At 40.7% G+C, this 23,188-nt stretch overlaps 1 protein-coding gene and 1 long non-coding RNA gene across 2 annotated transcripts in view; both read right to left on the reverse strand.

Moving 5' to 3' along the window:
* LOC138918539 (uncharacterized) overlaps positions 1 to 23,188 on the reverse strand; it is a 312,832-nt gene that overhangs the window by 216,363 nt on the left and 73,281 nt on the right. The window lies entirely within an intron of this gene.
* Positions 16,884 to 23,180, reverse strand: KCTD12 (potassium channel tetramerization domain containing 12). The gene has a single exon (XM_023621700.2). The coding sequence runs from the start codon at positions 22,863 to 22,865 to the stop codon at positions 21,885 to 21,887; it is 981 nt and encodes a 326-aa protein (XP_023477468.1). The 5' UTR covers positions 22,866 to 23,180; the 3' UTR covers positions 16,884 to 21,884.

Here is a 23,188-nt window from a genome sequence, read left to right on the forward strand (position 1 = left end):
GAGAGATGGGGTTCCAGGACTGTGCTGTGACTACTGGACGCCAGGTCCCCACAAATATTTTGTTGTAATCAATAGAATTATGAATTACCTTTTACATTTTTTAACCTTCTTATAATGGGAAAACACCTAATTACATATAATCATAGACTCTAGGAATATTTATTTTAATCTTTTCACTGTGGTATCTATCAGACAAGTTCTTTTAACCTATTGGATTAAAAACTGGGTGGCCAATAATATAGCCTGTAATTAGTGTGTATACATATCCCAGTTTGCCTCAATCGCTCTGGCTTATGTTGTTGTGCAAAAGTGAGTATTAATAGAGTCCCCTTTCACTCACAAAAGTCCCAGTTTGGACAATAAATATATAGTTACCTACCCATAATGCTATTTTCTAAATGTGTTCCAAAACACCGAGGGCAAAATGTTTTGTTTTTCAGAGGCTGGTGGTTTTAGTGCCACTTTCCATCTCAGCAAATGTCACCTTGGATGGAAAACATTACTTCACCAGTTGGCATTGGTGACCATTTTCAAAACTGTTTCATTTTGACGCCTTTTTTTGACCTCTCTGTATGTCTCAAATTCAATTCTAACATCAATTTCACTTAGCAGTCTTCTTCCTATCCTTCATTCTTCAAGATTTTTTCCTTTGGCTTTCTATTTTCTTACCTCTATTGCCTATTTTTCTACATTTACTGTAATGTGTGCCTCCTATTTGTGGTTTCCTTTCTTCCCACATTCAATTTGTCTGTCATGTTCTAAATGACTATTTTTGAGTAAATGATAGCATTTCACAAATATCCACTGGTAGAATGTGCAAAGCTGATAATTAACCTTTTTATTCTACTTCAAATATATTACATTGAACTTTGGTATGATAGGTTAAAATTTCTGGTGCCTTTAAAAATGTCTGAAAAGCAGTGGTCTGCTGGTGAATGTTTACCAACCAGCTTTGGGAGTGGGGAACCCTGATTTGTATTGTTGGCTGATATCTACAGTGTAAGCACCCCCACCATGGGTGACTGAAGCTACCAACATGACCTCAACCAATTCATGAGAATTTAACAATTAGTTCTGATGAGCAGGTACGAGCCTGCTCCAGCAGACCACTGCAAAACCCTCTGAAGAGATACAGAAACTGAAGTTCTGAAAAACAAATCACATAATAAATAATTGTTCAGTATTTGAATTTTATGTTTTATCGTAAAAGGAAAACAAGCTTATATTGAAAAAATATATTGAAAATAAGCTTATATATGAAGCTTATTAAATAATAAAATAAGCTTATATATGAAAAAATAACATCTAAGTTTCTATTTGGTAACTGAAAATTCCATAGGGGCTGTTTCTGGTAGATAAAAGCGCCAAGTGGACAAACTTGGCTCCATCCCCCAAAGATTATTCTCAGATCCTGAGAACACTATTATGTGAGGTTAGGACGCCAGGCTCCATGACAGCCCCACTAAAGCAAATCCACGGGCCAGAAGTCTCCCCTGAGCTGGAACTGAGCCTCAGGGCAGAAAGTGGAAAAGTCAGACACTATCAGAGCTATAGAACACCTTACTAGCTATTGAAAATCCTTTGGCATTCAGCAAATTTATAAGATTGCCTTTTCTCTGTTCTGCGAGATTCCAGAAGATCTAAAGGTTACATTTGGGATTAGTGATTTTTTCACAGATCTAAGCATTATTTGTACTCAAAGTCAATTTACAACTTTGTTTAGTCCTAGTGGCTAACTATGTAATAGAAACTAAACCAGATTAGAGGTGAGGAAAGCACTTTAAGGAATAAATATTTTAAGCACTGCTCACATCCACTCAAATGCTTTAATCAAATGCAAGAGATTGTACATAGAATGCACTAGCTAGAGACACCCAGTGAGGGTGAAATAAATATTTTCTAGAGAACATTCTATGGGGCCAATACAGTGTTCTCTGAACTTGAAATATTTGGCCCAAGGGAAAAAAGCTAAAGCCTGAAGATTTATTGACCCTCAATTTATTAAGACAAGTGTCTTTGGACACATCACAATTTATATCATTGTAGAATATTTTTAAATCCGTAGGCTAAACTTTATAGATAGTAGATTAAAATAAAATAGACTCTGCTTTTAGACATAAATTGATGCATCATTTCTAGAAATAGCTCATATTTTTTGTTAGACTCTGTGATAAAAGCGCTACACAAATTATTTTATTTAGCCCATTAAGAATACTGGGAGGCAGATAAGATGATCCACATTTCACAGGTTAGGAAACTGAGCCTTGGGTCCGTTACTACCCAAAGTCATACACCTAGAAAATGGCAGAATCTGAGTTGGAATACAAGCAGGACTCAGAACACCTACATTCAACCAAATTGCTGCCCTGCCAAAAATCTTAAAATCATCCTATTCTCTTTGACCCTACTACAAACCTATCCCAAGATACTATGTCATAGGCGGGCACAGATTTGAAGTGATGTAAATGTTCAGCAACTGAAAACTGTTAAGTGATCTATTCATACGATAAAGTATCTTTCAGTCAAAAAATTATATTCGGGCCAGCATGGTGATGTAGTGGTTAAGTTCACATGCCCCACTTTGGTGACCCAGGGTTCGCGAGTTCAGATCTCGGGTGCAGACCTACCCACCACTCATCAAGCCACGTTGTGGCAGTGTCCCACATACAAAATAGAGGAAGATTGGCAACAGATGTTAGCCCAGGACTAATCTTCCTCACCAAAAGAAAAAATCATATCCATCAAGTTTTATGAGATGAGAAACTCATCATTTAATATCAAGAAAAAAGCAGGTTATGAAACAGAATGTAGAGTATGTCACTATGTAAAATAAATATATACGTGGATGAGGGGAAAAGCTAAAAGAAACACACAGCAACATGTTATCTCTGATTATCTCTGTGAATTAGGATCGTATATAATTTTTACTTTTCCTTCTGCTTCTCTCCATTTTTTGTGTTTTTTGTGATGAATAAATATTATTTTTATAATGAGAAAAGAGTCCTTTTCAAACTCAAAAAAAGCATATGTACAGTTCCCATTCCCACTTCTCATGAAGGAAATGTTGGAACTAAGGCGGGTAATTAGTCAGAGGAGTAGGTAATAAACTAACATTATCAGATCTGGGAATTATTCAAAAAGTTCTGAACTACACAGGCAAGCAATGTCACAGCTGACATAGTCCTGTCTGGGGAACAAAATGGATAGAATTTCCAGCTAGAAACAGGACAGCGGCCCAGGCCAGCTCCATTGTCTCTCATCTCCCTCATAGCTAGGACCAATGACTGAGCTGCATTCCCTCCCACCTCCACTCCCTCATTGCCCATTTAGTTTTTAACTCACCCTAACCTGGTCTGTTCCCCATAATTTCCTCCCCCAACTCCAGAGAAATTGCTCTCACCACTGCCATCAATGTTCTCTTTCCGTCAAATCCAATCCTTGTCTTCTATGAATGACCCCTCAGCTACAATTGACCCAAGTGACTCGTCCTTTGAACATCTCCTTCCTTGATTCCTGTGACAAATATGCTGTTGGTTGTCTCCCCAGCAGGCATTACTCCACGTTCATGTGAACGCACATCTACTTCTTTGCTCATACAGGCCCATCTGTGTTCAAGTGTGGGACTGCAGCATGCTCAGGGGAAGTAGGCCTCCCCCTCAGACCCAGGAGATGCACGGTGTTGGCCTAAACCAATGAAGGAAATCTCATTCCCCTTTGCTGTAGTTGATTTAGGAATTGGTACTGCCTATTAGGACCAGAGGATAAGTTCTTCCCAAGGCACGAATTCCTATCTTTGAACTCAATTTTTGATATTTGGTGCTGTGACAGCCTTTTTGTGACCATGCAAGGAAAGCCAGGAGAATCACCACAAGCTAACATAGAGCTATGATGTGGAAAAAATACTGAACTAACCAACCCTGGAACCCCCTACCCCGAGACTATTATGTGAAATAATAAGTTCCTATTGTTTAAGCCACTCTTAGATGTTCTGATCCTTGCAGCCATAGATATCCCAGTTGATGCTGATATACTCTCCTTCCTGGCCTCCCTTCTACATCCTGCCTACTCTTCAGGCCCTCTCCTGAACTCCACCACCCCTTGCATGTTAATGTTCTGGACAGTTTGACCTTTGTCCTCCTCTTATTATTCCGTTGTCTTTCTCTTTGTGCTTGCTTTCTCTTCCACTTGGATGACTTCAGCTGTAAATATTTATTTAGAGTTTACATAAATATTTATTGAAAGTCTACTATGAACCAGATCCTGTTCCATTTTCTACGCTCTGGGAATATGCTGATGATTATTCAAGAGAGAAGAAGGAAGACAAGAGAGGAGAGGGAAGACAGGGGAGGGGAGGGGAGTAGGGGGATAGTTTTTGAGGTTGAAAATCTTTTCATGAGATCTACTGCACAACATAGTGCCTATAGTTAACAATTCAATATTGTACATTTAAAAACTTGTGGAGAGGATGGGTCTCATGCTAAGTGTTCTTAACATAAAAAAAGGGGGGTGGGAGGACAGGAGGAAATTTTTGGAGGTAATTGTAATTTGATTGTGGTGGTGGTTTCACAGGTACATGCATATGTCCAAACTCAGCAAATTCTAGACATTAAACATGTCCAGGTTTTTTCGTGTATCAATTATACCTCAATAAAGTTGTTTTTAAAAAGACGTTCTCTTTTGTAAAAATGTTCAAATATGTTGCCTCTTTTTCTATGGAATCGTCTTTTCCATATTGATTCTAAGGAGTTTTTCATTCTAGACACCACTCCTCTTTTTCTGTTCTCTAAGTTTGTATGGTATTAGACGGTTGTTTCTTAAAGATTTTGTAAAACTTCTGGTAAAGTTATGTGGACCTGGAATGATTTTTGTAGAAGGGCTTTTTATTTCTTCTCGAGTCAGTTTTGAGGAGTTATATTTTTCTAGGAATTCATCTATGTTTTCAAATGTATTAGCATAGTTTTCTGACATACAAGTTTAAGGCTAAAACTTCCCCTCTGTGTACAGCTTTGGTTGCACTCCATGAGTTTTATAAGTAATATCTTTATTTGGGTGTCATTCTAAATAGCTTCTAATTTCTATTATGATTTCTTCTTTAACCCATGGGTTATTTAGAACCTTCTTTCTTAATTTTCACATATATTGAGTTTTTTCTAATTATCTTTTTGTTAGTGATTTCTAACTTATTTGTATTTGTGGTCATGCTCTGTATGATTTTAAAATTTTAAATTTGTTTAGACTTCCATTATGGTGCAGGATACATCAATTATTATAAACAACCCATCTGTTGTTAAAAAGAAATGCACTCTTCAGTTCTTGGGTGTTCTATATATGACAATTAGATCAAATTTGTTAATAAGTAGCTCGAAATTTTCTCTCTCCTTATTGATTTTGTTGTTAACTAATTATATTACTTACTTAGAGAGATGTGTTGAAATCTCCCACTATGATTGTAGAGTTGCTTATTTCTCTTCACAGTTCTGAAACTGTGAAACCATATTATTTGGAGCATCCAAATTTAAAACTGTTACATCATTCAAGGGAATTTAACGTTATCTTTATCTCTAGTAACGCTTTTTTGCCTTAAGGTCTATTTTTTAATAAACTTATATAACCTCGTCAGCTTTCTTTTGGTGAGAATTTGCCTGATTTATCTTTTTCCATCCATTTAATTCCAATTTTCCTTTATCATCTCCACTGCTTTTTAAGTGATTCCATAATACCACAATCACTGCAATGTTCTAAATGTAGTTCTAGCTTCCAAAATAAGATTATTCTCTTCTCAAAAGAAACAGACATGGCATTTCTGGAATTACGGTTTGTGGTTTTGAATATCATTGGTTTGCCATGGTAAACCCTGTTCTTTCTCCGATGACCAGTTCTTAATTTTACTGAGCTCATGGGCTCTGCTGGAAAAACAAATATGTATGAGTGGATGCCAGGAGAGGAGGAAGGAAGATGTGACCAGGAGACATAGAGGTGGGTAAGCAATGCTAAGTGTAGAGTGGGTGTGGCAAATTCAAATACCTACAAGGGCCAAACAGCTAATTTAGACAATTACACGGGTTGGGAGAGAACTGTCCAGACTGGGGATTACTTGCTTTTCTAAAGGCAGCTATTTGTCATCCATCAATCCTTACCCTGTTGGGATGTTGCAGATCTTTTTTAGGAGAAACTAGATTCAGGCGGGAAATCTGCTGAGTTTGAAAAATTGGCAGCTAATTTATTTTTTTTTTTTTATTCTCTCCAAGACAAATAAATCACATCCGTTACCTACATTTGCAAATCTTTGGCTCCACCTGCAAATCCTGGAAGAGGTTGCACTTGGGAGGAAGAGAAGCCCGGGAGAAGGCCTTCCCTCATCTCTGCGTTTCCCCCCAAAGGGGCTAACCAGCTCCTCTTTACAAAGAGAAATTTCTCCTAAGAAATGTAAACCTAAGTCATGTCCTAGCTCTCAGAAAATGGGTTTTTGAGATCCTACACCTGGTCGACTGCCACAGCAGCGTGATATGTAAGTTGTTCCTAGAGACAGAAATGGGAAATGGTAGGAAGCAAGAGCGAAGCTCACACATGAAAGGACAGCAGGAGTTGCTGCCAAAACAAAATTCAAAACTTTGTCTGGGGCCCCTGTTGGCAGTCCTCTGCCATCGTCCAAGTTAGAATTGATCTCATTAACATCAGCCCAAGTTAGTCCAGTTTGAGAAAAAACGTGGAAAAAAGAGGCAAGGAAAGGACAGGATCTCCCCTCAACAAAAAAAAAAGCAGATAGAATAGATAGATGCATAGATAGGTATATAGATGCAGATATATGCACATACAAAGTCCTTAATTCTTCTGTTCATTTGTTATTATTTCAAAATAATAAAAATTTTGTGAAATATTTCCAGGGAACCTTTGGCATCTAGACTACGACCAAGAGGAGGTGCCTCAATGAACAATCACACACAAAAAATGAATTGAGCCCCTTCTACACATAAATCCGTTTTAGCAGCTTTCATATATGTTATTTTATTTAGTGCTCAAAACAAAACTGTGAAGTAATTCCATTTTACAGTAATAAAACTGAAGCATAAATGGATTCTCTCACAATCCAGAGGCCAGATGTCCAAAATCAGCATCGCTGGGCTGAAATCAAGGCATTGACAGGGCCGCACTCCCTCCCGCAGCTCTAGGGGAAAATCCTTTCCTTGCCTCTTCCAGCCTCTAGTGGCTACAGCAGTCCTTGACTCATGGCCCCACCATTCCAATCCCTGCTTCTGTGGTGGTATGACCTCCTCCTCTTCTCTCTGTGCCCCAATCTCCCTCTGCCTCCCTAAGGACATTTGGGATGGCATTTAGGGTCCTCCCAGACAACTGAAGATAGTCTCACTTCAAAATCCTTAACTCATCAATATCTGCAAAGACACTTTTTTCACAATTACAGGTTGCAGGAATTAGGATGCAGATATCTTTTGCCAGGGTAGGGTAGGGGCATTTTTTAAGTCTACCACACGGACCAAGACCACAGTTCAAGAATTTAAACATAAGGAAAGAAAATGGTGAAAAGAAACCTGAGTTTTCCACAAGACTCACACAACGTCCTCATGTCATGATTGTAATGTCAGCTGGGGTCTCAGTCACAATGATGTTTATGGATTAATGGATTATCTGCCTTCAGGCAACCATTGACCAATTAACAAGATGATTTCTCTACCATTTGTCTAATAATAAAGATATTTGTAATGAGAGGGGGCAATGTCTTACCTGACACTGAAGTAGGACAGAACGTGTTTTCTCTGATTATTCTTCAAGGCTTTTTACCAAGGCATTTCAGCTTCAAAGTTGCCTGGAGACCAACGGTTTTCTTAAATCGTTCACAGGATATTGTCACTGACACAGGTACAAATAAGGAGGCAGAGTTTATTTCAAAAAATGTCAGGTGAGGCTCTGAGAAAATACCAGGCCAGCCTCTGGGTCGCGAGTGCTTAGCTTTCAGCTGCTAATGTATGTAAATAAGCCCATCCTGGGGCCCAGCTGTTTTATGTTGAAATGTGCTGATGAAACCAAATTGGGATTTTAGAGAATGCAAATCAAATTGTAAGCAAAATTACTGAAATACACCAGCCCTCCTTTGAGGCATTATAGGCCAACCCAAGAAAAATGACTAATGGGCAATAATACACAGTCCTGACAGGAATCATAAGCTAGGAAGGAAGTTGCATGTAAAAGAATAATAAAGAATATTAAATTGCCACCAGGCCCTGCCAGAGACAAATGAAAACAGAACAGATTCTCACCACCAGTCACTTACTCAATCCCTTTGAAAATGTCCCAGGAATCTGCAGACAAAGAATGCTTTCACTCCAATTCCCTTTCTACTGGAAAGGAATGTTTTCTCAGGAATGTTTCCAAACTGAAAAAGGCAGATAAGGGATGCCCCTCTGAAATGGAGGCCGGGAGAGGCACCGTCCTGGCCGGTTAACCATCCTTCCTTGGGCACCAAGAGGTGAGAAAACTGGCTGCCTTTATCACCCACTTATAGAGAAAATATGCACTTTCTCCAAAATATCTGTAGTTTGGTGGCTTTTCTTCTCTTATAATGTCATTCTTTCTTATATATATAAAATATGAAATAATTTTTAATAGTCCATGTAACTCAATATTATTTTTACTCCTAAGTGATTCCTTTTCATCAGAAGGTAATTTGGGGTCTCTCTGAAAGTTTAAATTGAAAGTTCAGCCATGGGTCATTAGTAAGAAGGGAGCCCCTGCCTGCCTGGCTCTGCCTCCCTAGCATCAAATTGTAAGCAAAACTCAGTCTCCAGCTCCTAGCACATAGACCAGCACGCAGCAACCCACACACATCCCTGCGAAAGACGGGGAGCAAAACTCCAGGACAGAGGACAGCAGCCCCTAATCTCAGACGGCAGCCCATTTCAGAGTATTGTTCTAGTTGCCCTGTTTATTCCTCCTTGATTTTATTGACCTATTAGGACAGCAGTTCTCAATCATAGCTGCATTTTAGAAACACTTGGGGAATGTCTATAAACATACTAGAAGTCTAGAACCCACTCCCAAACACTTGGACTGAACTGGTCTCAGTGGGACCCAGGCATCAATATTTTTCTTAATTCCCTAAGTGATTCTAATGTGCAAACAGATTTGAGAACCATTGTTCTGCCTGCTAGCTTCTATTATTTTTTGCTTTCCATGCCTTGCCAGACTTTCTTCCACATTCACCTACCCATATTTATGGGGTGTCTTCCTAGGGTCTCTTAACTTTCATTTTGCTCCCTGAAGCTATGGTACCATCTCGCTGTTCTCCAGACTTGATACATTGCATGGCAAGATTCTGTTCAATTCTTTTCCAGGTTCTGGCTTCCCCTGACTTGCCCCAACGGGACACCCACCAAGGTTACAAAAATACCTTAGCAAGGGTCCTCCTACCCACCAGCCATTTCCCTCCTTCACTTTAACCCATATCAAATCTGACAAGTCACATAACCCTTTCCTCTTGGAATTCAATAGCATGCAACACTTTGGGCCACATTTGGACTAAATGCCTCACCATGGCTATTCGCCTGCCCGCCTATGCATTCTCCTTTCTATCACAGGGCTTCTCAAGTTCAGGACTATCACCACGTAGGGCCAAATAATTCTTTGTTGTAGGAGGCTGTCTTGTATATTAATAAGATGCTTAGCAACATCCCTGGTCTCTGCTCACCAGATACCAGTAGCACCCTTCCCCCAACTTATGACAACCAAAGGTGTCTCCAGACATTGGCCAACGATCCCTTGGCAGAGGGAAGAATTGCTCCCCCCACCCCGACCCCATTGAGAACCACCGCTCTCTCTGTATGTCCAGTCTCTCAAACTACTTCAATCAAGTTGGTTCCTCTGCCATCTGGCATATGTATTCTTCCCAGTTTTGATTTTCACCCATGCTTACAATCCATTACTCTGAAGCATCTTCTTCCTCCTGAGTTGGCAACCTTCAGCTTTGATTCAACTTTCCAAATGATAAAAGAAGCTCAGACAGATTCTCACATCTGCTGGTCATCCTTAACCCTCCCATTGCAGATGAATGCTAGGAGGATTCTGTGGAAGGTCTCCCAGTATAGAGTTCCAATCCATGCAGAGTCTGTTTATTCTGATATCTCCTTAACATCACAACTATAATTTTTCATTACAAACTTTTGTTCCAGAAATACTGGCCTTATGCCATAAGCCCGACAAACACTAAATGAATTTATATAACAATGAGAGTGTTAATAGAACATAGACCAAGACCTTTCTTAACTTTAGAAATGCTAAGTTGGTTCCTGACTCTAAACGCTGTCACCCTCCTGAACAATTTTTCATTCCTTCCTCTAACAGTGGAATGGGAATTATAATGTCTTTGCAAAGTCCTTTAAAATTCCAAACTGGGTGGAGTTTCATTTGAATTCACGTACCAACTCTTAATTAGTTGAGCTAATGGAGAGGGACGAAGCACCAAAAATAGAATATTTACATAATACAAATTTAAGCTCATACTGACACAAACACACATTCTCAGATTTTCAGAAATTAAAAGGTTGCAAAAAGTTGTTAGACTGATTTTATTGCATGATTCATAACGCTTCCAAATCAAGAATCACTAATATGTTTGAGCATTATCTTACTGGCATAACAGAAGCAGAGGAGTGACTTTCCATATTTCTTCATTATAATTGGAGGTGATTTCAATGTCAACATTTTTTTGGTAGGTTTATATAAGAACCTTTATTCTCTTTATAATTTTTATATTTTTCACATTATCTTCATTAAACTCCTATTATTTTTGATTGTAACAAAATACACAACATACAATTTACCATTTTAACAATTTTTAAGTGTACAGCTCTGTGGCATAAGTGCATTCACATTGTTGTGCAGCCATCACCACCAACTATATCCAGAACTTTCTCATCTTCTCCAATATCATCAATTTTTAACAGATAGCCCCTCCACTTTGTCTACTAATAATCTAATATCTTTTTTTTTTTAAAGCTTGGTACCTGAGCTAACATGTTGCCAAACTTCTTTCTTTTTTTCTTCTTCTCCCCAAAGCCCCCCAGTACATAGTTGTATATTCTAGTTGTAGATCCTTCTGGTTGTGCTTTGTGGGATGCCACCTCAGCATGGTCTGACAAGTGGTGCCATGTCCGTGCCCAGGATCCAAACTGGTGAAACCCTGGGCCGCCAAAGCAGAGTACGCGAACTTAACCACCCAGCCACGGGGCTGGCCCCCGCTAATATCATTTTAAGTTAATTTCCTGTAGGTCTTATTGAAATAAATGTAAAGTCTACCAAAATGATTGTTTTGAAGAACAGCATTTATATAGGTTTATTAATTAGCCTTTCTTATATAAAAAGGGAATGCTCATCTTTTTATAGCTACGCTTCATACATTCCCACTATTCAATGCCTGACTAAGCCTGTCCTTCCACCATTTCCCCTTCAACAATCTAGGGAACTTAACATGTGCAAAGTGCTTTTGGTTGCCTCAAACAGTACAGAGACAGAGCACAGGATTGTTGACTAGAGAAGTATGTTTCTGTATCTGCAAAATTGAAACTTTTTTTAACAAATGTACTCTATTTTGCTTAAAAAGATATCATGGACATTGGTTAAAGGATATCAAGACAAAGACATGCTCATCTGTTTTGTTCTGTTTTTGTTTTTTTTCAGCCTTTAGCTTTTAGACTACATCATTTTTGGTTTAACAGATGCAAAGTATTAACTATTAAGGAAGACAGAAGCTCCGTAAAGCTTTATTAATAAAGTTTGTTTCAGCTTCCCATAGCCCTAGCTTTATTAATAAAATTTATTTTAGTTGTACATCTCTCATAAAGACTATGGAAACTTTAAAATACTATCCAACTATCACAAAACTCCAAACTTTTGGATTTTTTGAGGATTGAGGAAAACATTTCTACATTGTTTTTTGTACTAGAACTGAAGACACTCTCATTTTCTGAAGAAGACTTTCATGTCTGAAGACTGAAGTGGATGGCAGTGGTGATCTTCACAGAGCTGCTAACAAGAATCGCCACAGAACTCCAGCCCTTGTGTAAAAGTTCCCTATAAGGAAATGTCATGCCACAATTAAAGGAGTGAGTACAGAGCGTGACAATGTTAAGGTCAACCTTTTTTAAGAGAAGGTGACTCCCTTCTCTCTGCTCTTTCTTGGCTAATGATTATTTCTGGTTTATTTCCTATAGATAAATAAGAGCTAATATGGTCCTCTTAACTGGGAAGTTGCTGGTAGATTTATCAATTATGTCTAAGTCCATAAAGTAACTGGATCAAAGACAAATGGCAAAGGATTCAAGCCCCATGGATTCTCTTCACCTGTTAGATCCAGATACAAAAAGTATTGACCTGCCTTACTTATCCCCAAATTGACTCAAACCTGGAATTAAACCATAGGATAATAATAACATGAGACTTTTTAAAGAACTCTTCTAAGACACTGGGAGAAGGAGACTATAGACTACAGAGGAGAAACACGACAACAACATAATAAACTTTCACTGTTGTTTGTCAGAGTTAGTCTGGGCTGCTATAACAAAAATATCATAGACTGAGGGGCTTAACAAACATTTCTTTCTCACAGTTCTGGAGGCTGGGAAGTCCAAGATCAAGGAGCTGGCTGATTCGGTGTCTGCTGAGGGGCCACTTTTTTGGTCCATAGATGGCCAGCTTCTCATTGTGTCTTCACATGGTGGAAGGGACAAAGTTGCTCTCTGGGGTCTCTTTTATAACAGCACTAATCCCGCTCTTGAGGGCTCCACCCTCATGACCTAATCACCTCCCAAAGGCCCTGCTTCCAAATACCATCACACTAGAGGTTAGGATTTCAACATGTGAATTCGAGGGGGAAACATTCAGTCTATAGCATTGTTGTTGTTCCTTACTCACATTTTAAAAGTAACATTGCCAGATCTAGCTGGCAAAACTTTGACCTAACGGCTGTGTTTCTGATGTTAGCTCACGGAAAGAACTTATACTTTGAACACACGTGGCTCTGAGCACAGAAAAAAACAACACCTCCACTATTGTAAGGTCAGGGCATCATTGCACAGATCATTTATTTTTTAAAAGTCTTCGCAAATGTCATTTTTAAAACCCACAACTCACTTGAGGCCAGCCCGGTGGCACAGCAGTTAAGTTCGCACGCTCCACTTCAGTGGCCCAGGGTTCGCAGGTTTGGATCCCGGGTGTGGACTTATGCACCATTTGTCAAGCCATGCTATGGCAAGACATCCCACATACAAAGTAGAGGAAGATGGGCATGGATGTTAGCTCAGCAAAAGGAGGAGGCTTGGCAGCAGATGTTAGTTCAGGGCTAATCTTCCTCAAAAAAAAAAACAAAACAAAAAAACCCCACAACTCTCACCAGCAGAACACTGGGAACAGTAAACTCCACCGTTACAAGGAGGTCAAATTTCTTTCCTACAACTCTTCAGAGGCACCTCTTGAAACTTTCTAGTTAAGATTTTCAAAAGTTTGTAACAAATAACAGCCCCAGGGGAAAGTCTATAATATAGCTGTCAGTAAACTTGACTTCCATCATAAAATGGAAACATTGTTGAGAGTTTTGACTTCTAGAGCAGCTGCCACCTAATTACTATTCAGAAAATAATACCCAAATCAGTTTAGGTTTTCTTGTAATCTCTGTGACTTTCAAATCAGATAGAAAGATAGTAATTTTTATGTATTTAAACTTTTTTTACATTTAAACATTTTTATGTATATAAACAACAGTTATAATTTTTCTCCCTAATATACAAAAAAGAATGAATTAACATAAGCACTCATTCATTTATTCAACAAACTTTTATTGGTGATCTATTACATGCTAGGCACTGCATTAAGCCCTGAGGCAAATATAAAGAAATAAATGGGTTTTTTCCACCTCCTATAAATGGCCAAATAGATGTCAGGATGAGTGAAGATTAAGACTATACCATAAAGGAGAAGCAAGCAATCCAAGTCACCAAGGAGTCTAAATCCTGGTGTCATTTCCTTCCCATTCCTCTCACTCTAAACTGTGTGATTTTTATTCAATGCTTTTCAAAGAAGATAGATAAAGGCTGAACGAGAAGACACTTCTTCTACCCTTTTCTTTCTATAGGCAGAAATTAGGGTTGGCTCTAACCTTGGATTCCTCCCCTCGCCTACCTAGAAAGTAACAGAATGGAGAGAGATAATGAATTGAATAGGAATAATTTGTAAACAACTTAGGAAATGTTCCCAGTTACTGTGAGAAAAGACAAGTCCAAATAACTAATTTTAGAATCTGTCATTACTGTGCTCCATCTTTCCCACTTTGAAAAACAGGGAGAAAAAATCATTTTAGTAGCTATTATATGTATTTTAAAGAATTGTGGGGGAAAAGACAGTGTTCATAAAACTCCAAACATGCAAAGTGTATAAGGCCCAACACTGCTAAGTTTCCTGTGATGTCCAGTAGTTCCAGAAGGACAGGCCCTTTAAGTGGCCAGTTTACCATTTTGCTTTCTGTTTTTGAAGGTAAAGAAAACATACCTGAATGGAGAGGGCTGTGTCTCATATATACTAGGGGCTGAATTAACAATTGGAATCTGAAAAGAGGAGTTGGTATGTCAGAGTTCTTGGTGTATTATAATAGGTGCTCAATAAAATACCTACTACTTAGCACTGCACTTCCAAGTTATTTTATTGTTATTCGGCTCCCTTACTAATCCTCAGCATTTACTCATTTCGGTGTCCCTATCACATTGGCAAAATCTGGCACATAGTAGGTACTCAAGAGAATTTGAACGACAATAAATACTGAATGGCTGTACATGGGGGAAAACTGCAGCAGCCAAGTTAATAGTTGATGGCCTAAAGTTGCCCTGAACACCTCCTTTCTGCTGAGCCCCTTAGGCCACTCCTAGGAGATCTGTGAGTGGAAAGAGAGATGCACTCTGGCCCCAAATGGACACTCACCTTGAAATTTCTTATGTGAGCAGAGTAAAACAGAGAACTTAAGAGACTAACATTTCCCCTAAACCATCCATCAAAACGCAAGGCCAGTATATACCAGCAGAAGTTCTCAACCCCATCACCACCACCCCACCACCAAGTTCTTAATGGCAGAAGAGGGTGAACTCATCCCTCGGATCCTATAAATTCAGAATATCTTTAATGTTTAGCATTTTGTCGTTTAAATTCATGTATATTTATGTTTTCTATAAAATGAAATAGATCTTTGTAAATCACTTACCAGTGAAATGGTTTAATTCCCCAACTCTTATATACACATCTCAATCGGTCAAGCTAATATTCCAGGAAGGTGTTCCATATTTATTCTATAGCTTCCATCCTTTACCAGCTCCCCGAGAGGTGCCTCATTAAGAAGTATGGGACACATTATGGCTTCTCTTCATAGTCTATATCCCTTAAAACTAAGTGTCAGTCATGATTCATTAAAAAAAAAAACAAAAAAAGCCAAAAACCTAGAATAAAAATGGAAGGAGGAGGAACTTCAGAAATAGAAAGGAAAAAAAAGGCATGTGGGGGGTTTGTCCTCAAGATGAAAGCTACATAAGACTTCATACTTGTAATGTTTAATGATTCTGGAGTTATTTCATCCCACCATCATCCCCATTCCCTCAAGAGCTTCCAAGGAATCCTATTCTTTCCATAGCCCCTGAAGAAGAAAAAGTACCTCGAGGTCATTCCTCTCTTGGCATCACTTCATAAAAAAAGACTCAGATATATTTGCATATATGAAAAGAGATATTCAATATAGCATTCTTTGGAGTAGAAACAAAATATCTAGAAATTTAAATGCCCATCAAGAAAGGACTGGTAACATAAATGGCAGCACGTCCAGACAATAGCATGTCATGCAGACTATTGCGTAGCTTTCAAATAAAATGAAGTGGATCACTGCTCCACGTTCACGCATGCATCGCAAGAGCTCCAGGATATGTGGTTAAAGAAAAAAGTAAGGCACAGAACAGGTATAATTCCTATTGAATAAAAAAAAGGAAGGAATATCTCTATATTTATATATGTATAGAATGTCTCTGTAAAGAGACACCAACGGCTGTCCCAGTGAGAAATTAGAGGTTATAGGAGGAGTGAGATTTACTTTTTATTATCTACACTCTTGTACTGCTTACATTCTCCATGATAAACCTTTTAAAAACTAAGATTGTATATGTATGTGTATTTATACACACTTTTAAAACAAACACTATCTAGAGGAAGTACGGCAAAAGCAAAGAGGAAGGGCGAAGCCAGCCTCACTCTCCCCACCCGGCTCTTGGCTTCCTGTGCCACAATCCAGCAGACCCGGGCTGGGGTCCCTGGCTCCATCTTCTGTGATTTCTCAATCTGGGAGGCACTGTGCTTTCTTTCAAGAGGAAGGACATCAATGACTGGAGATGATTCAGGAAGGAGCCCCCATATTAAACATGCAGATCCTCTCCCAACATTCTTTAGAATTTTATCTTCATGAAGTGTACTTTTAATTAAGACATGTCCACAGCTTCTATTTCCTTTCCCCTACAAATTTTAAGAGGTCATCTCTACCTACATTCCTCATGTTCAAAAGAATCCACATAGGGTACAAATACAGGTCAAAGGAAACATTTGTGAAGGACCTTTCCTCCACACTGAGTACCAAACCACCTCGACAACAGGCCTTCTTGACCATAAACTCTGGGGAAAGAGCCTATTTGCTTCTGGCCCAGCTGGCCAATTACACAGTGAGGAGTTCTGATGGCATAATGCTCACCATTAGTCCCACAACAACTTTGGAAGCATTCCCAGAATTTAGAGAACCCCTAAAATGAAATCAGACCAGTGTTCCAGCCAATCCATACCCAGGAACCAAGAGAAATAACTAAAGGAGTGAATGTTTTATTCTTTAGTGTTTAATAGAATACATAACAAGTCACATAATCTATGATTCATTAGTTCACACACAGGGAGGAAAACAGTATCGAGTACTTCTGTTATACAACTGGTTGTGAACGGAGAGAACAAAAATCTTTAGAGCATTTAGATGATTGAAGAAATTTTCACTTAAAGTTTGGGCATGTCTGAAAAGACTTCATCAGTGTCTTTTTTAAAATAGAGAGGGATTTTTTTTTCTTGGCTTTCTGTTTCATTAGAAGTCTGATAATCATGATTTTTTTCCTTCTTTCTGCTATTTTGAGAAAATGGGTCAGTGATGTGTATCACTCAGCATATAACACTTTCAACAATTCATAATCCCAGATAGCTCTATGGGAATCTTAGAATGTTCAGCAGGTAACAGTTTTTCAGATGCCCAGAAAAATTTAAATAACATATAATTTACATCTTCAAAATTAACATCCATGATGGATGTTTTAACTTTTTGTCATTAAATGTCACTAATGCTGTTTGAGTTGTCACAAATGAATTGTCATCATCCGTATTTGATAGTAATAGCAAAACTCACCTGCCTATAAAGTCACAAAGACAGTTGCATAACAGCTTACACTACAATTAATGTTCACATACTTCAAAACACTTAAAATTAAAAGAAAACTTCACTTGGGGAAAAAAAATCACAAAATGTATAAGGTGACAAGAATTCTTGGTCAACTAGTCCATCTTCCTACCACACAAGATTATACTCTAAATTACATATTGTGGTTGAATTTCTTTTATCTAAGTTTCAAAGGCCCCAGTAGAGAACCTAAAGCTTCAAACAGTAATACTTTTAGATTTCAATTGTCCAAAATTGTGACAAAGCAAAGTTAACTTCAATATAACTTATTTCTAAGAAAACTTATTTCAGGTATTATAGCCACTGGAAACACAAGAGTATTGTATTTATTTCTCGAGAGACAGACTTCGGTCATCTAGGAAAACTAATTTCAGTTTTTAAATGAGTTATAGTAAGGGGAAAAAAGTCAAAGGATTTACTCTGGTAGGTTTATAATAAAAATATTCAGTTTACTATTTTAGAAATTTAAGTCAATTGAGTAAAGTATTTATGACGTAGACCATTAAAGAAATTCTTAAGGAATTCAACCCCTCAAGTCAATACTTATGCCTGCACTATAATTTAGCATTTTTCATGTGGAGTACAAAAGTCTTTTGAATACTAGAATTTACCATAATTTAAAAAGTAAAAAGTTATCAAAGCTTCACCTTAAATGGCTTCAATGTAATAATAACATTCCATGGAAAACTCCAATAAAAATTGAAATATGTTATTGAGCATTGCCAGTTGCCCATTTTGTCTGAGAATCCACAAATTATGCATTTCCTCAGAGACGTAAGAGGCCCCATATACATATGGATCTGGTTTGAAAGAGAAGACAATTTTGGCTAGTATTATAAATTACCACTTTGCTATCAATGCAAAAAAACAAATAAGAAATACAAGAATAAAAAATGGTATTGAAAGGGAAAAGAATTTTTGTTTCACACCTTCAAGGAATATTTTCCATAACATATAATTTGAAAAATTAGAATGAATATGGTTCATAGTCTACATGTACTAAAAAACAGACAACTTGTCAAACACTTGGTGCAAAAGCATTGAACATGGTACCTGTTTTTTAACCAACACTGTCGACAATTCTTCTTCTTTAAAAATTAAATTTATTAAAATCAAATGTCATTCAGTTGTACTTATGAACCAAATGGTAATTAGAGCCATTACATATGAAAATGCATGCTACACTGAGTCAGATTAATGCAGTCATAATTATGTGAATAATTTATGAATTCTCCCAGGTGATTTGAATGGTGTCTTTGGAGAGCTTACTCAAACAGACTCTCAATATCCCATCCAAGCTCATAGCTGACAATCAACACTCCAGCCCACTTTGTAGATGGTTAAGGGTCCTTCTGCGGCCCAGAGCACATGGAGGCGAAGTGTCCCAAAAGTACCCATGCCAAGTCATCTTACCTCAGTTAAATCATCTACCCAATGGAAAATGAGTTTCCTCCCCAGCCTTTACTTTGGGCTAAAAGTAGAATGTTTTCACAAGTTGACTTCCAACTTTAGAGAGGACATCATCCCTAGAAAAACAGGGGGGTTTACTGTCTCTAACCATTAATTCCCAGCCTTTCAGATCATGAAAGGGGTAAGCGGAGTACTGCAGGGCAGCAAGGGTATGTGAGAGAGAAAGATGTGCATGCCCAAAGCAGTGGAATAGTTCACCTCAAAGTTTTACAGGATAAAATTTATAAGACTTGAGTGGCAGAGACAAAACCTTAGTAGTTTCCCATGACTCCTGGAGTTGTGAAGATTTAACAAGGAAAATCAGAATCTCGGAGTCTTGCCAAGTCAATGGTTTTGATCTGTCCCAAGATGTTCTCAATTCTGTGCTTTTTGTTGAACAATCTAAAAGAATACCATTCATGGAGGAGAAACCTCTGTGACACTCACTTTTGGCCACTGAGCAACATTCCTAAATCACTTCAGGCTTGAAACAGAGATAAGTTCTGATGTATTATTACCGAGTCTGAGAACACACTCAACACATAAGCAAACACAACCTTCTGGATCTCTGCTTCCATTTCTCTTACAATTACAGTCTTTGCATATAAAGCTAACTTTACTTTTCTAACAATGTAACTCCAATAAAGACCTCAAATCTTTCTCTTTCCCAAGTTAAAAAAAAAAAAGGAGTGGATTAAAAATACAGGTACCTTGATTTAAGGAGACAGTTAATCGTATATTATTAGTATACAACTAATATCTAAGCAAAAAAGTATGGAGCAAACTCAGTTTTACGTATTTTTTTCTAACTCAACTTCCCCATAGACAAGGATATAAGAAACTCATCAAAACATGTTGCTTTAGTATATACACCATCTGATGCAAGTCACTAGGGGTAAATATAGGAAATTTTATAGCATTAGTAAATGAATTAAAAAACTAAATGATTCGTGTAAAATGTTTATATATGGTATATACAGACTGGATCGCATGAATCTAAGAATAAAACTGTTTCAATTCTTAACACCTGTTACAGACATAGTAAGATACAGTACAAGATTCATTTTTAAAAAGAAGGAAAAATAGCGCTAATTTAAACACTGAAAACGACTCTTACAAAATCTTTAAAAACGTACTTCGGATAAAGATGTTGAAACAAATAAAAAAAGAAAGGCTTCTCGGTCATCACAGAATATCCAAAGGAGCCTCACAGCATGAAAGACAAGGAGTCGTTTCCCTCCACTTATGGTGTAGACAGGATGTGCAGTGGGAGTTTATTCCGTGTTCGCGTAAAGGTATAAGGCAACCAGGTCTCCTTCTGTTTCTGTTGCATTTACCTCAAACACTATTTTATTGCTCAGCTCACTTTTAAGCACTTTTTTGCCTTCAATTAAAAATATTCCATTTTACAGCTATCTACAGATGGGCAGCCCATGGAGCTTCTATTTCTCTGCAGCTCTATCACTCGAAAAGATTCCATCTTAACTTCAAAGAATCTGCATGAAAGAAGTGGCATTTTCAGGTTTGCCCAGAAGTCAACATTGACTGGGCTTGGAGAAAGTAAGGACTTTTAATAAGAGATCTTAAGTCTAACTAACCGAAATCAAACATATTTTGCTCAAGTAAATAGATCTTAAAAATCAGGATTTATAATCAACAGGAAAATAAAGTTCACAAACTAAAACCCTACTGGATAGCTCTTTGGTTAGGTTATGTAAGTATCAGCAACTTCTAAGTTTAGGACTCAACACAGTTAGTTCAAACTGCCAGTTAAGAGTAGATCTCTTAATCTTTACAAAACGCTTTGCATGTTTTTGTGGACTATTTTTTTAACGTGCATGTACTCAAACGGATGGTACAAACTACCAACTTTCAAACAATAAATGAGTATGTCTGCTCCTCCCATCCCACCCCTCCTACCCTCCATCCTCCCTCCCCACCCGCCCCCCTCAAGTTTGTAGAGCTGAAGTCCTACTCCCATTCTCTGCAAGAAGACGGACTTTGCTAACACACCCACGACGTGCAATACTACCCAGCTCCGTCCATAGTCACTGCCAGCTGACTTCCCGCAGCGTTTGGTGACCCGGGCTGTCTTGCCCCTATCAGCGGCAGTGCTCTTTCTCGCTCTTGCAATAATGGCTGCCGTGTCAACCCGTCGAACCAAGGGCTGCTGGCGGTGAGCCGAGGAGAAAGGGAGCCTCCCCAGGCAGGAGGGTAACTTTCTACAAGTTTAAGCCCCAGGCGGAGACTCTTCATTCTGCATGGAAAAGTTACGATCCTTCATTGTGCCTGCACTAGATTCTTCCACTTCTACCTGTAACTTTTCAGAACTTTATTCATTTATAGTCACTGGGATCCTAACTCCAGGTCCACAGTCTTCCATCCAGCCTTCTAAAGCTCTACCTTGAAAGACGGTCAAAAAGACTAGGTAACGACCTTTTAAAACACTATTCCCAAACAGTGCTATCAATTCTGAACTCTTCTACCGCGAATGAGACACAAGGGCTTGAAAAGATTTCAAGGAATCTTCCACAATGGACAGGGTCCAATCAGGTTCTGAACAATTCAGTCACTCGCAGGTCCTCGGGGACTCCGTGGCCACGCTGCCCCACTAGATCCAGACTGAAGGGCAATCCGGGGAAAGGGGAGGTTTGAGGCACGGGGAAGAGGAAGCCTGGGGTAATGGGGAGGGGGGTGTGTCTGAGCTCTCTCGGTTAGTGGGGTCCAAAGAAGACGAAGAAGCCGAGAGGATTCGCGGCTGCAGCTTCTGGAGTGGGGGCCGAGTGAGTCCGGCCCAGCTACTCGAGCTGGGGGACAGGGGGAGGGGAGGCCGTGGCGCGGGAGAGGAGCTCTATAATCCTCTCCCGGGCAAGAAGGAGGGGGAATGGGCGCGCTGGAGTCGCGAGGGGGTCTGGGGAGCTCACTCCCTGCAGAAGACGTACTCGGTGTAGCTGGTCCAGATCTTGTCCTCGCTCTGGTCGGTGCTGCCAGCGAAGGCGCAGGTGCCCGTGGAACTGCACGCCACCATGTGGAAGCCCGACTCGGATAGCTTGTCGAAGGCTTGCTCCAGGAAGTTGAACTTGAGGTAATAGCGGGAGGTGTAGCGCTCCGGCGGCCGGTCGGGGTCCCGGCTCTCGTTCAGGGTGTCCCCGAACACCTCCTTGGCCAGCGACGTCTTGCCGCACACGGTGATGCGCGCCACTCGCCGGAACTTGGCGTCCGCCTGCGCGTCCCGCCCGATCGTGTAGGAGCCGCGGTAGCCGATGGTGATGTAGCCCGAGCGCCGGCTGCCGTCCAACGACTGGGACGGCGTGAGCAGCGGGCCCGCCGCGCCCCCGGACGGGCTGCGGCTAGCCAGCTCCAGCGTGGGCGACGGGGCCCCGGCCGAGGCGCCCTCCTGCTGCTCGGGCTCCGCGTAGCCGAGCGGCAGCAGCTCATCGCCCAGCGAGCCCTCCTTTTGTACCCCGCGCCGCGAGGGCGGCGGCGGCCCGGGGCCGGGCTGCTGGGGCGCCCCGAGGCGGCGCACGAGCTCGGGCAGCTCGAAGTACTCGGCCTCGCGCTGCAGCCGGCTGCGCTCGGGGAAGTAGTCGGGCAGCACGAGCTGCAAGTCCCGTAGGTAGTCCAGGATGTAGCGGAAGAGGAAGCCGTCTCGGTCCAGAAAGAAGCGGCCTTTGCTGTCCCGGGCCAGCTCCTGCGGCTGCTGCTGCGTGAACATGCGCCAGAGCAGGGAGTCGGGCACCGACACCACGGTACAGCGTCGGGTCACATACACCTGGCCCCCCACGTTCAGCTCCACGATATCGGGGAAGAGCGGCGGCTCTGCCGAGGACGACGAGGAGCCGCTGCCGCCCCCGCCGCCACCCCCGTTGGGTAATCCACGTGTGCTGTCCGCCAGAGCCATGGCAGAGAGGTGGCCGGGCTGGGGTAGTCGCAGGGAGCGGGACCGCGCGCGGGAGCCGCCGCTGCCTCTTCCGGACGCTCGCTCAGCCCTGCGCCCCGGCCGCCGCCGAGAGCCGCGCGGAGCCGCGCGGTGCGAGCGCGCCGCTGTGCGCCCCCGAGAGCCCCGCCGCGCTCCGCCCGCCCAGCCGCGCGCTCCAGGAGAGTGCCGGGTCGCGGCCGGCGCGCCGCTTAAGTAGAGCCGCCCGCTCGGGCGCAGCGGCGCGCAGGAGGCGTGGGCGGCTGCGGGCGGCGCTCCCCGCGCGGCGAGCGGGCGGGCGGGGGCGG

Source organism: Equus caballus, chromosome 17 (assembly GCF_041296265.1).
Source record: "Equus caballus isolate H_3958 breed thoroughbred chromosome 17, TB-T2T, whole genome shotgun sequence".
NCBI lineage: Eukaryota > Metazoa > Chordata > Mammalia > Perissodactyla > Equidae > Equus > Equus caballus.